The following is a 14,735-nucleotide window of genomic DNA, read 5'->3' as shown; positions in this document are numbered from 1 at the left end:
ATGAGTGAATGGAAGTGTGGCCCATTGGACTGGGCAGATTTGGGCTGTCTGGACATTGCTACTCCTCACCCTGCCCTAGGGTGGGAAAGGAGGTCTGGATGATGCTGATGATGATGATTGTTGTATGATACTGACTGATGTTGAAGATGATTAGTATAAGGTTGATGATAATGATGATGATGATAATGATGATAGAGGTGATTGTATGATGATGATCATGATAGCGATGATTGTATGATGATGATGATGTATTTCAGAGCCGGAGCAGTGTGAGTGGTGGAAGTGAAGATGGCCATTCCCCATCCCACTCCTCCGACTACGAGGAACATGATGATCTGGAGGTGAGTCAGGAGGCAAGTTTATCTGGATTCACAAACTTATCATCAATTGTGTGTGCAGTTTATTGAAGTAATTGGCAGGATGGTTGATGTGTAACACCTCACTTCTATTTGGCTGGGTGATTTCTTTTTGTGAGGTGGTAAGTTTAAAACAGAGAGTAAAGCAGATGATAAAAAAAAAAAAAAAACAGGTAGTGAATGGGTGGTGTGTATGCAGAAGAAAGTTTAGTGATCAGTATGAAGATGTGGTTGGTGGGGACACCCATCATCCACCCACTTTGCGTGACCACAATGAGCGGCAAGCCAAATTATTTCCTGCAAACCAGGAAAACATTTACAACACAGGGTGGTAACCCTATAGCCAACCAACACATGTTCCCAATGTTACAGCAGATGGGTTGGCGGACGGTTGGTGCCCCTCCCCTGAAAACAACCGAGTAAAAATACAAACAAGAAGCCTAGGACCAGGACTGACCAACAGGTGACGACTAAGGACCGAACAAAGGACATGGCATAGATTACGACATGGAATGTAATTGGTGTGAATGATGAGTTGAAAGAGAGAGAGAGATTTTCCAGGTGCTTGAGGGTGCAAAAGTGGATGTATGTGGAATAACTGAGACTAAATGGGGAGGTGAGAGATTGGGAGTATGGATGGGGTATATTTGTGGGAGTAGGTTAGAAATGAGTTATTTAAGAGGAGCCTGTGGAGTCACATGGAGAGACAGGCTGACGAATGAGGATATAAAGGAGCGTTGTGGTGTGGATGTGGATGTGATAGGAAGCGTTATGAGGAACACACTGAGGTGGTTTGGCCATGTGGAGAGGATGGAGGGTGAAAGACTGACGAAGAGAGTGTATGTGAGTGAGGTGGAGGGGGGAAGAGGGAGGGGGAGGCCGAGGATGAGATGGAGGGATGGGGTGGAGAGGTATATGAGAGAGGGGGGTGTGAGCTGGGAGCAGGGCAGTGAAATGCATGTGATAGAAAGTTTTAGGAGAAATACTTTGAGGTGGTTTGGCCATGTGGAGAGGATGGAGAACGAGAGACTAACAAGGACAGTGTATGTGAGTGAGGTGGAGGTGGGGAGAGGGAGGGGGAGACCAAGGATGATTTTGGAGAGATGGAGGGGAGAGGTATATGAGAAAGGAGGGTGTGAACTGGGAGCAGGGCATTGACATGGTGAGGGACTGGGTGACATGGAGGGAGTTTGTTTGTGGCCACTCATTACAGGATTAAGGCATCTGGTAATAGACAGATAGATAAATGAAGATGATTAAAAGTAAATACTATTATACAGCTGTTGTTGATTAACGCCAGTTGTCTTGCCAAGCAGACCGATCAACCACAGGCAAGCAACTGTCTCTGCAGTGCAGTCCTGTGCAGTGAACTGATGTGCCCTTGCAGTAGACAGCATCCCTCCAAACTGAGGCACTGCGAAGAGTGTGGAGGTTTGGTTCCCAGCAGATGGACACCACGTTTGTGTGTCTCCATTCTGTTAGTGGGGACACTATGGTAGACTCTACATTACCCAGTTATATGGTAATATGATTACCACCCTGCATTGTAAATAGTTTCCTGGATTATAGGAAACTGTTTGGCTTGTCACGCAGTGTAGAGCCACCAGTTTCGGGGAGGCGGTGGCTCAATCGGTAGAGATGTGGCCTGCCGTCCTAACAGACCCAGGTTCGAATCCCGGCTGGGGCAGGGAACAGTTTAAGGATTTGAATTTCTTTGAATCAGGCTTTACTGATCTACCAGAAGATCCTCCGACATGTCATAAAAGTACCCCTGCTAATACCAATATACCAGTCCTGTATGAGATAGCCCTAGCATGTATTCAATATGGATGGTGAGTGTTAGCACAGAAGTGGTGACATGTAGAGATGTTGGTATGTAGGAGAACTGTTGGACCTTGGGAGCAGGCTGTGAAGCCTATACCCAGAGTCGGACACATAAAAAAAAAAAAATGGAAAGTAGACTAATAAAAGTTACAGGAAGGATGAGAGAAACAGAAAGAGAGTAGTACAGACACAGAAAAATAATAATAAAGGTTATGGAAGAAGTAGGCAGCACATCAGATGAGTGAAGGATGGTTGCCACCACCTGCCATGTACTGTACAATGATGCATTAAGGAAAAAGACAGAATGTGACAGAAGGGGTGGGTGGTAAAATTCAATGTGGATGGTAGTGTGCTAAAAGATGAGGATGAAACATGTAGGTGAGAGATGTGGTGAATATTTTAGCTGTCTGATAGCAAATTATAAAAAAAAAAATTATATTTGTTGGGGCATGGAAAGAGAGGTCAGGATGATGGTGATGATGATGATGATGATGATGATGATGATGATGATGGCCCCATTGCAGCATACCGGATCTGCCTCCTTGGTGGGTCGCATGCGTGGACTGAGGCGGGACATGCAGAAGAAGATCTCGCGGCTCAAGAGCCCTCGTGGCAGCACCTCCAGCTCACCAGGCCCCCTCCCTGCAGATGCCACCAAGCCTCCACCCACCCACGCAGCCTCCGCCTCCTCCCTTGCCATTCCCTCCCGACCACATCCGCCTTCTGCTGCCTCCTACGAGAGCCTTCCTTCCTCTACTGTTCCTTTAGGTAAGAATAATGTTTGTTCCATCTTTCTGTTTATGTCCAGATGCCTCAATCCCAGAAGGTGTAGTCACAAGCAGATTGCCTCCATATCACCCTGTTTTTCAGGTTGCCTCCATATTTTCTTGTCCTTCAGCATCATATAGTGATACGTTCAGGTGATTCCACAGTGAATGGCAAGCCAAATGATTTCTTGTAGCCCAAGAAGCCATTTGCATTGTCTCTCCAGCCTGTGAGTTTAATTGGGTCTGAGAGTGGTTCTATAACTCAGAGTTCATAAATCGAAATTCTTTAATACCTGACTTCAAATACAGTAATGCCTTATTTAACATGCTTTAAATCAAGATATTTTCACTGTGAAGTTGTAATTAATATCGAAACACTTTTCATATAACATGCCATTGTTCATCAGAGTTGACACAACTCATGCTAGCATTTGAATGTGTCAGTTATTTCTTTAAGCCCTTAACCGCGGGGCGTCACTTTCGTGATGCTTAGGAGCAAGGGATCATACCACGGGGCGGCACTTTTGTGATTCTGTGTTATTTTGAATTCGCCTGGGCTTTCAAGTGGTGGCTTGTATCATCTATCAGTACTGCCAATGTCCAACACTAGTCAGCACTCCTAATCTCATCTGGATTCCCATCCATTGTTGACAATTTAGCCATTTCTCCTCGTTCTTGACTCCCCTCCCTACCTCCCCTCCATTACCCTCTCCTTTTGCCTGCCCGGCTGTGCTACGCTAAGTAAATCTTCTCTGGAACTTTCCACTGATTTTATCCATTGAAATAAGCCCTATGCCCTATTCTTATACCAAATAATATATGAATAAAAGAAATAAGGTAAGTGAGAGTGCAAGAGCTTATAGAAGTTGGGAGAGTGGACTTTTTGACCACAACTTGGTGGTGGCCAGAATTAGAATTCAAGTAAGATGGAGGAATAGAAGAAGGGAAAGATGAGAGGAAGGAGTAGTTGCAAGGAGAGTGGAAAGGTTACAAGAGGATGAGAAAAAGGCAGAGTATGAGAGAGAGATGTGGAGGAACAATTAGGCAAATATGAATTGGAGCAGATAGGAGACGTGGAAGGTGTGTGTAGGATATTTACAGAAGAAATATGTGCAGCATATGATGTGGTGTGTGGAAGGAAGAGAAGACGGAGGGGGGTGCAAGGAACAGCGTGGTGGAGTGAAGAGGTGAGACAGGCTGTGTCACAAAAGAAGAAAGCATACAATGAATGGATGAGAAATAGGGGCGTGGAAGAAGTTGAGAGGCGGAAGAGAGAGTTATATGTAGAAAGAAAGAGAGAGGTGAAAAGATTAGTAAGAGAGAGTAAGAAGAGAGTGGATGAGGAATTTGGAAGGAATTTGAGTGTAAAGTGGAGGGCTGTAAGAAAATGTTCTGGAAAGAGGTGAAAAGAGTAAGACTGGGTAGAAGTGAAGTTAGCAGGGGAGTGAAAGATAAAAATGGTAGATTACTAGTGGAGAAGGGAGAAAAAGTGAGCAGATGGAGAGAACACTTTAAGGAATTGTTGAACATAGAGGATGGAAGTAATGCGAGTATAAGTGGCTGGGGAATGGCTGGGAGAAGGAGGGAGGTGAGAAGACAGGAAGAAATCAGTAGGATAGAAGTTGTGGAAGCAATGAAGAAAGTTAAATTGGGGAAAGCCCCAGGAATTGATGGAGTGTGTGGTGAAATGCCAAAGCATGGGGGAGAGATAGTAGTAGAATGGATGTGGAAGATGTGCAGATTGGCCTGAGAGGAAGGTAGAGTCCTGGAGGATTCTAAGTCAGGTATAATTATTCCCTTGTACAAAGGAAAAGGGGAAAAAGAAGTGTGTGGTAATCAAAGGGGCATTTGTCTTCTTAGTATAATAGGAAAAGTGTATGGTAGGATACTTATTGACAGAGTTAGAGAAAGAACAGAGAAATTAGTTGGAGAAGAACAGGGGGGCTTTAGGAAGGGAAGAGGTTGTGTAGATCAGATATTCATTCTTAGATCTTCAGTGGAAAAGTTTCTAGAGAAGGGAAAGAAGTTGTATGTGGCTTTCATGGATTTGGAGAAAGCATATGACAGGGTGGATAGACAAGGATTGTGGAAAGTGTTAAGAATATATGGAGTAGATGAGAAGTTGTTGAATGCTGTGAAGAGTATGTACGATGGTGCGAAGGCTGCAGTGCGTGTGGATGGTGAACTAAGTGAATTTTTCTCTTTGAAAGTTGGGTTGAAACAGGGATGTGTCATGTCTCCATGGTTGTTCAATCTGTACATGGATGGGGTAATAAAAGAGGTACAAGGTAGGGTAGTGGATGTTGGAGTGGTCCTGGTGAGAGAGGATAGTGTTTGGAAACTCCCTGTACTGTTGTTTCCAGATGATACTGTGTTGTTGAGTGAAGACGAAGGGGAGCTGCAAGACTTGGTGGATGAGTTTGGGAGAGTGTGTAAGAAACGGAATCTAAAGGTGAATGTAGGGAAGAGTAAAGTGATGGTCCTTGAGAGAGATGAAGTTAGTGAATGTACAGCGAGGTTGGATGGTGAGGAATTGGAAAATATGAGTACGTTTAAGTACTTGGGTAGGAAAGTTGTTCCTGACATTTAAGATGAGAGTGACCAGCCTCACTCATCCCTGATTGGCATTACATGAGCAATAAACCCCAACCACCCCTTGGATATAAACCTTCACTGGCTCAATCCGATTGGAGCACAATAATTACCCACTAAACTACCAGGCGCCAAAATTTGGTTATATGGTTACCACCCAGCACAGTAAATGGTTTCTTGGTGTACAGGAAACCATTTGGTTTGTCACTAAGTGTAGAGTCACCCACAGGCAGAAGAAAGAGGAAAGAATGAAGGAATGAAAGAAGAGGGAGTGTAAAGTCACCCATAGGCAGAAGGACAATGAAAGAATGAAGGAAAGGAAGACAGAAGAGGATGGAAGGAAAGAAAGATGGAGGAGAGGAAAGGGCAGACACCTGACAGCAGCACTACATTATGTGAGTGGATGGTGAGTGCCCCCACCTACTACAAGGTAAATAGTTACAGGGGTATATTAACCCTCCAGTCTGACTGCACATGGCTATGAGCTGAGATGAAAGGAGTTGCGGATCTTTGTCATGTTAGAACAGAAGTGATATAGAATAGACTAAAGCTCAATCTGTTCCCTTGCAGTTGGTGCATCTGGCAGCAATCGATCGAGCCTGTCAGGAGAGGAGGCTGAGCCCTACACCGGCCCCTTCATTGGCCGAGCCCGAGCCCTGGTTGATTGCCACCCTTCACCCTATGACCCTCATGCACTTAAGTTTAAGGTAACCAAAGATCTGTCAGCAATTGCTTTAATCCTGAAAGAAGGGGACAAAAAAAAATTACCTCCAACTCACCCTATCCTCTGCTGTCTGGCTGCCCTTCCTCCAGGTCACTCCACCCTCATTCATATAACAAAATGCCACAGGGTCACCCTGTCCCCCACCCTCAGGCAGCACTTCCTGTAGCTCACCTCACACTTATTCATATACCTCTCTTTCCTATCCTCCGCCTCATCCTGAGTCTTCCTCTTTACATCTTCCCATCCACATCACTCACTTAACACTCTGCTAGTCAGACTCATTCTTATTTTCTCACCACACAGTCAACCCATCACTGGGTACTTCTCCCAACACTTTCCAGCTTATCTATATCAACATAACACTGCTGCTTCAGTTCCTCATTTGTCTGTGTGTTTGTCTCTTGACATAATTCCACATGCTCTGCTCTGGTAACTAATTTCCACTCTACTCTCTTTGACTTGTTGTTAGAGTAATGATCACATTACTGTCGTGCAGTGACATCCTTATTTCCATGTTCACTTCCATGTTCCTTATCTCTGCCTGCAGTGTACAGTACAGTACTTGCAACCTTTCTTTCCTGTTGTACCCTTCTTGTACTTCATCCTCTAAACTGCTGTCCTTGCTCATCAAGCTACCTAAATATTTTAAGACATTCACACTCTTTATTTAACATTTAGATTCACTATGCAAGCCATGACTTCATTTCTCTCATTGACCATAACTTTGCTGTGCTACAGTCCATTTTAAATTTCATATCTTACAATTCTAAGCTCATTCATCAAGCTTTTCAACCCCCATTCATCTTCACTAAACAGGATGGTTTCATTGACAAACAAAAGTACAGGCAGTTTTCAAGCCCTTCCTTCATTAAGCGCACTCCAGTCTCCACTGTCCTATATACTGTACAGGCAGGTCCTGTTACATGAGCATCTGCTACACAAAAAACACATGATACCAGAATGGGCAATTTAGACCCAAATTATGCGATGTGAGCACGAAAATCCAATGTTGCAAGAAAATGATTTGGCATGAGTGGAAAATTTGAGAAGCTCATCATTTCCCACCACAGACTTAGCAGGGTTGTGACATAGATATGTGTGGGAGGAGCTTGTGAACCCCATGCATCCCCCCACCACCCACCCTCTCCTTTCACTTCCCACCTCACTCACTGTCTCTGTCTCTTGCATCAGCTGCCATGGACATCGGAGTACTTCACATTTGCCCATTACTTAGAGTTTTCATTGTTCTCCAGTGTTGTGCTACAAAGCTCAGAAAGCTTACATAATGCGCCCCAAGCACACCTATATCTCTGCAAGTGCAGTGCCTGTCAGGTGTGCTTGTGTGCCTATTACTTTAGCCACGGAACTGGAAATTGTGAATCTTTATGAGTGTGGTAGTTCATGTCCAGCCTATGCCATGCCTTTAACTTCCTCCTTCCAAAGCAGTTCCCTGCATTATCTCCAGTTTACACAAGGGTTTCATCCTAATTTCTCATTCACTCTTTTCTTGCTCCTTCTCATTAATCTCTCCTCTTTATCTCAACATACAGATCTCTCATCTGCCTTTCCACATCCTTAACCCATTTCTTTCCCATTCAGTCACTTTATGCATTCTTCTCTTCCATAACTTGCTTTACCTTCTCATTCTGACATGCTGTTCCTTTAGCCCCTTACATTCTCCCCTAATCCCATACATCTTCTCACTTGGGAGAGTTTGTTAATCTTTCTCAGCTGAAAAAAAAAAAAGATTGGTGTTTGCTTAATATAATACCTAAATGCACCAACCACAGTGAAAGCTTTAATGCTGCACATACTAAGCTTTGTCCAGCCAAAGGGTGACTAGGGTCAAGGAGAGTTCTGGTAATGGTACCAGAATACTAACAAGCTTAGGATGGGGGCTGAAAGCAAACCAGGAGTTATGTGTAGCAAGTTTTCGTTACATATCTGGATTTAATGATTCTGATTTTCTTTTGAAACACAAAGAAGAGGATGCATTGTCAGATTTTTCTTATTTTTCCGTAGCAGTAGTTATGAGGCAGGAGTTAGTGTCCATGGTTACTAGTTAAATCAGTACACCAATTAAGCTGAAAGGTAGGATCTTTATTAGATTAGAAAACCTTCTCTATAATGGCCTTTTACATGCCAAACTTTGTCCAACAGAAAGGTGACACGATTGATATAATTGCCAAGAACCCATCAGGGCTGTGGCAGGGCTGTGTTGATGGCCGGGTTGGTCACTTCAAATTCATCCTGGTTGAGGAGGAGGTGGAGCGGCCTGCAAGGAGGCGGAGTGGAGGTCGGGCTGGGCGGGGTGAGGCAGGGCGGTGTGGGGGGTCAGCCTCTACTCAGCGCCGAGGCCGACCACGCACACTGGAAGAGTTGCTGTCTCGTCTTCAGCTTTCTCACCTCATACAGGTATGTCAGTGGGCTTGCCAAACTTTTAACCCAGTTGCATTTTTCATGCACAGAAAATGATTTTGTACAGGACTACCAGTGCTGGAAAAGGATATAGCCTTCATTGGTCCCTTTACTGCAGAAGGTTTCCCATAAGTTGAACAAGATAGTGTGGATGAGGCAAGGCTAGAATACAGTAAAATAAAACATCCTTCGGATATTTGAGTTAATAACAGTCCAACCATCTATCAAACAATCCAATATTGCCTCATCTGGAGCCTAGGGGCCTTGTGCTAGGCTAGTAAGTCCAGACATTTAAGAAACAGTGTGAGTTGGGGGGAGGATAGCGAAATGACAGGGGAGGGGGTGACATGTAGGCGATTTGTGTGTGGCCACCCCTTGCAGGATTAAGGTGTCTGACTAAAGATAGATGATAGACCAATATCTCACCCCCAAGTGACATTATGTGAACAATAAACCTCAATGATCCCTCATCTGAACCCATTTGGACCTCATCTGGTTGGAGCACCTTTTTCTCACTAGACCAACAGTTGTGTGGAGAAAGTAGTATATGACAACCGTAGTGTTATCTTCATGCATTTGTATGTTAGTTACCATAATATACTTAACATGTGTTGTGGTTTACGTGAAATCTATTGTTGCACACAGGTGTTTGTGCTGAATGGGTATGAGGACTTAGACCAATTTCGTGAGGTGGAGCGCACAGACTTGACTTGCCTGGGGATCACTGAGCCTGAGACCTGTGCCAAACTACTGACAGCTGTGGCTCTGCTTCATGATGCTGATGAGTCAGATGCGGAAGTGGAGACTTTAGACATAGGTATTTTCCTTTACTCTGTTCACGTTAACTAGGCATAAAATCACCTTCTCACTGTCTTCAGTGCTGTGTTGTATGAAGAGATTAACAGTAGAATATGGTGCTAGTTATGAAAAAGTGCAATATAGAAAAGAATGTGGAGTTATAGTAAGGTATTGTTTTATTTTACCTCAGGGCTATGGAAAAAAAGTTGTAAAAGGATGAACAGTTGTACCAAGTTAAAATGAATGAACCATACTTACATAAGGGTTAGGTTTGTTGTTGTTGTTATTGTTGTTGTTGTAGTCCTAGGTTCATTTGAATTCATTTGAACTTGGTTGACTGTAGGCCAAAGTTGCCCTTTGCCAAGTTGGGTGGTAGGGAGGGAGCTGAAAAACATTTATATACTAGGAAGTGGAGCAAGTTAAAGAAAGTCAAGAGAAACACAGAGAGAGAGACTCTCATAACAAGTATTTTTGGAGTTGATTTTGTCTAGATTGTGCGAAGTGATGTTTTCTGCGTAAAGAACCTGCTGATATACTGTACATGAATTGATAATCATGTTATTTTTCTTGTGTTTTGAGTGCTAGTAGATCCATCCATCATCATCATCATCCAATCCTACATTGCCCCATGAGGAGCGTAGGAGCCCGGGGCTAGGTAGTTGGTCTCAGCATTTAAGATGAGTGTGACCAGCCTTACTCATCCCTGAGTGGCATTACATGAGCAATCAACCCCAACCACCCCTTGGATATAAACCTTCACCGGCTCAATCCGACTGGGACGCAATAATTACCCACTAAACCACCAGGTGCCAAAATTTGGTTATATGGTTACCACCCAGCGTAGCAAATGGTTTCCTGGTGTACAGGAAGCCGTTTGGTTTGTCACTCAGTGTAGAGTCACCCACAGGCAGAAGGAAGAGGAAAGAATGAAGGAAAGAAAGACAGAAGAGGGAGTGTAAAGTCACCCACAGGCAGAAGGAAGAGGAAAGAATGAAGGAAAGAAAGACAGAAGAGAGAGTGTAAAGTCACCCACAGGCAGAAGGAAGAGGAAAGAATGAAGGAAAGAAAGACAGAAGAGGGAGTGTAAAGTCACCCGCAGGCAGAAGGACGAGGAAAGAATGAAGGAAAGAAAGACAGAAGAGGATGGAAGGAAAGAAGGATGGAGGAGAGGAAAGGGCAGACACCTGAGAGCAGCACTACATCGAGTGAGTGGATGGTGAGCGCCTCCACCTGCCACTAGGTATACTAGTTTTTGTGTTATATGAATTATAAAAGTGATGATGGTTTATTGCTTTGATCTATTTATCTATCTCTTGCCAGACGCCTCAATCCCATTGGGGGTGGCCACAAACAAATCGCCTCCACGTCGCTCTGTCCCACACCATTTCACTGCCCTGCTCCCAACTCATACCCCCCTCTCTCATATACCTCTCCACCCCATCCCTCCATCTCATCCTTGGCCTCCCCCTCCGTCTACACCCCTCCATCTCACATTCACTCTCTTTGTAAGTCTTTCACCCTCCATCCTCTCCACATGGCCAAACCACCTCAGTGTATTCCTCTTAACGCTTCCTATCACATCCACATCCACACCACAACGCTCCTTTATGTCCTCATTTGTCAGCCTGTCTCTCTATGTGACTCCACAGGCTCCTCTTAAATAACTCATTTCCACTGCTCTCACTCTTGACTTGTGCCCTTCCAACAACGTCCAAGCTTCACTTCCATACGTTATTGCTTTGATCATAAATGTAAAATGTGGCATCAAATGTTTGGTATTAACAGAAAAAATATAATATTGAAATGCAAATCAGACGATGTATGGTAATTTTCACTTCATTGTTTAACATTAGGCTACATACGAGACATTAGCATTTATTTAATTGTCTGATAACTTTAAATGTACAATTGATATACAGTACATTAAAATTATATGAATAGTCTACACATGTTACGTGTATATAAATATACAGTATAAGTTTGAGATTCTCAGCCTACTGATGGGGAATTGTGTTGACGGGGAATTGTCCCAGGCTGGAACCAGAATTGGCAAAGTGCAGAAATTTTGTCCCTTATTTGGAAATTAACTCTGCGGAAATGCAACCCAGTGTTCAGGTCGGAAATGAGGATGGAATACTGCACTGATGCGGAAGTATTACTACACAGCCTGGAAGAGGGCTTATAGTGTGCAACATTAGTAAGATGTTTGTGGTAGGTGGGGGTGCCCATCATCCACTCACTCAATGTAGAGGTGCCATATGATCTCTACACTGAGTGACATGCCAAATGGTTTCCTGTACCCAGGAAATTCCTCCACCTCTACAATTGGTGCGTAGCACCCGTCTAGTACCAAACTCTCATCCCTTTTCTGTCCAACCCTCTAATGCAAGAGTTAACCATTACTCCCAGTCCTTCATTTATGCAACAGGTCAACTCTGGACCTGTCTCCCTCTGTCTGTATTTGCTACTTCCTATGATCTCCAGTCTTTCAAACGCAGTGTGTCCAGGCATCTCAAAATGATTGGATCTTGAATTTAGCTCTCTTGTATTTTGTTTTTCTCTTGGAAAGAACAGTAATTGCAGGCTCGCGGCCTTTGGTTCCTTCTTCCTCGCATAAAAAAAAAAAAAAAAATGATGGTAAGCTGGTAGGTGCTATCAAGAGTTTTTGTGATGGTAGTGAGGCTTGTGTAAGGGTAAATGGGCAACTAAGTGAATGGTTCACAATCAGTGTGGGCAAGCTATAAGGTTGTGTGATGTCCCCTTGGTTGTTCAATATATATATGGATAGGATGATGAGAGAAGTAAAAACACAAGTAATGGAGAATGGGATGGCATTGGTAATGATTGGTGATGGATGAAATATCCCAAATTTGTTGTATGCTGATGATGCAGTACTACAGTAGGCTCCCACAATGCGCGAGAGATTGGGCGGTCCACGACCTCGCGCACTGGGAATTCGCGTACTTGGAATACATAATCTTATGGGAATAATTACATATGGGCGGTACCCCCTAATACCTGGACATTTTTTGGCTCTTAGAGACATAAAAAAGGTCACATTTTTTAGACATTGTACTACAGATATAGCTGCAATAACTAAAATATGGGCAGTCACCTTAACAACAGTAGACAACAGGCCTGATGGACTTAAACAACAGGGGTTCTGAGGCACGGCAACGCACTTACAGTGCCTCCGCCACCATCCCGGCCGCACCACGCTTGTTTAACGGTTGCCAGTGTTGTATTATTCCAGGCTTTGACGAAGATATTTACGGCCTGTTGAATGTTACATTTCTTCCAGAATGCAGCAACAGTCATTATGGTGGGGGTTGCAGGTATGCCAGGTGAAGCAGGTGAGTCAGGTGGGGCTGTGAAGGTGGAGAGGGAGGCGGCTGGTGAGTCAGGTGGGGCAGTGGAGGACGGCGGTGGGCGAGTCAGGGGAGGTGGTGAGAGGAGGATCCTCCCTCCTCTCCTCGCTACTGCTCACATTTTCGGCAATTTCCTTCATCTCTTCTTGCTTGTTTGTTTCATTCCTCATCTTGTTATGGACGTATTGGCAGTATAACAACTTGGTATTCACGAAATAAACATCATTATTATAGAAACTGGGTATCTATTCTAACTTACTGTTATTGCCGAAAACATTATTATTGAAGCTGTTATTGGCAATATCTTATTGTAGATTCCTCTTGAGCACCTTCCCCATGAGCCTCTAGGTCACTATTGGCGCGTTGTGTGTTGGGGGGGTCTCGTACTGATGGAAAATGGCGTTTCTAAGCCACTTCTTGCCTCTACCTCGTGTTTTGTGGGGTAAACTCGCGCATTCAAGGTTTTTCGTTATGATTTTTGGTCACGCGCACAATGCGATCCGCGCACTGTGATGACGTGCACTGGGTGAGCCTTCTGTACTTGCAAATACCAGACAAGAACTTGGCAGGCTAGTGCAGAGTTTTGTTGATGTCTGTGAGCATCGTACCTTGAGATTAAATGTAGAAGAGAGTAAAGTGATGGTTATTGAGAAAAAAGATGACCCCCAGTGTGATATTACAGTGAATGGAGAGAGACTGGAGTTGATGAGAGAATTCAAATACCTGGATACGGTGATAGAAAACAGAGGAAAATGTGCAAAAGAAGTGGAAAGTAGAGTGACACAAGAAAGGAAAGTAGCTGGTGCTATGAAGGCCTTGATAAGAGGCTTGAGTGTTGCAGGTGCGCGAGGCTTACATGAAGGAGTGTTGGTGCCAACTTTAACATATGATGTGAGACTATGGTGTGGCATGAAAATGAAAAGTCAAGAGTAAGAGCAGTGGAGATGGGACTGCTGAGGAATGTATGTGGAGTACAGAGAGTGGATAGGATACGAAATAATGTGATTCATGAATGATGTGGAGTGATGTTAAGTCGGTGGACACCAGAATTGAAGAGAGTGTACTTAGATGGTATGGTCATGTGGAGAGACTTGATAAGAAAGTGGTGAAAAAGGTATATCAGAGCAAATTTGAAGGAGGGAGGAGGCGAGGTAGGCCAAGTAGAAGGTGGAAGGATATGGTGGATGAGTGTGTGAGGAAGAGAGGTATGGTGAGCAGTGAGGCTAGGGGACTTACGAGATTGAGCTGGCTGGATGAATGTTGTGAGAAGAAGTGCATGGCCAGGGATTTGGCACCCCTTTTTAACTTGACATTGTCTGGATTGACTCTGTCGGATATGTTTATGTGAAGCTGCAGAATGTGGTGAATGTTTTTTGGTGTATCAGTAGAGCCAGGATTCCAGGGTCTTGAATGATGAGTGAATGGAAGTGTGGCTCATTGAATTGGACACACGAGCTGTCTGGACATTGCTACTCCTCACCCTGCCCGGAGATGGGAAGGGAAGTCTGGATGATGATGGTGAATGATGATGATATTATTATTATTATTATTATTATTATTATCATCATTTTTATTGGGGTTTATTGCTCATGTAATGCCACTCAGGGGTGAATGAGGCTGGTTGCTCTCATCTTGAATGTCAGGACCAACTTTCCTAGCCCTGGACTCCTATTCTTCTCATGGGGCAACACAGGATTAGATGATGTATGTATGTATGTATGCATTATTATTATTATTATTATTATTATTATTATTATTATTATTATTATTATTATTATTATCCATCCATCATCCAATCCTACGTTGCCCCATAAGGAGCGTAGGAGCCCGTGGCTAGGCAGTTGGTCCTGATGTTTAAGATGAGAGTGACCAACCTCACTCATCCCTG

At 43.9% G+C, this 14,735-nt stretch overlaps 1 protein-coding gene across 1 annotated transcript in view; it reads left to right on the top strand.

Annotated features, from left to right (window-relative positions):
- LOC145410959 (uncharacterized) overlaps positions 1 to 14,735 on the top strand; it is a 164,388-nt gene that overhangs the window by 146,818 nt on the left and 2,835 nt on the right. The window contains exons 13-18 of the mRNA XM_080281014.1: positions 258 to 341; positions 2,705 to 2,948; positions 6,110 to 6,246; positions 8,424 to 8,559; positions 8,602 to 8,678; positions 9,327 to 9,498. Coding sequence (XP_080137140.1) covers positions 258 to 341; positions 2,705 to 2,948; positions 6,110 to 6,246; positions 8,424 to 8,559; positions 8,602 to 8,678; positions 9,327 to 9,498 — 850 coding nt within the window. The remainder of the gene's footprint in view (positions 1 to 257; positions 342 to 2,704; positions 2,949 to 6,109; positions 6,247 to 8,423; positions 8,560 to 8,601; positions 8,679 to 9,326; positions 9,499 to 14,735) is intronic.

This window comes from Coenobita brevimanus, chromosome 87, assembly GCF_032717465.1.
Source record: "Coenobita brevimanus isolate Jiangsu-jjx chromosome 87, ASM3271746v2, whole genome shotgun sequence".
Lineage (NCBI taxonomy): Eukaryota > Metazoa > Arthropoda > Malacostraca > Decapoda > Coenobitidae > Coenobita > Coenobita brevimanus.
This window is presented reverse-complemented; position numbering and strand designations above follow the sequence as displayed.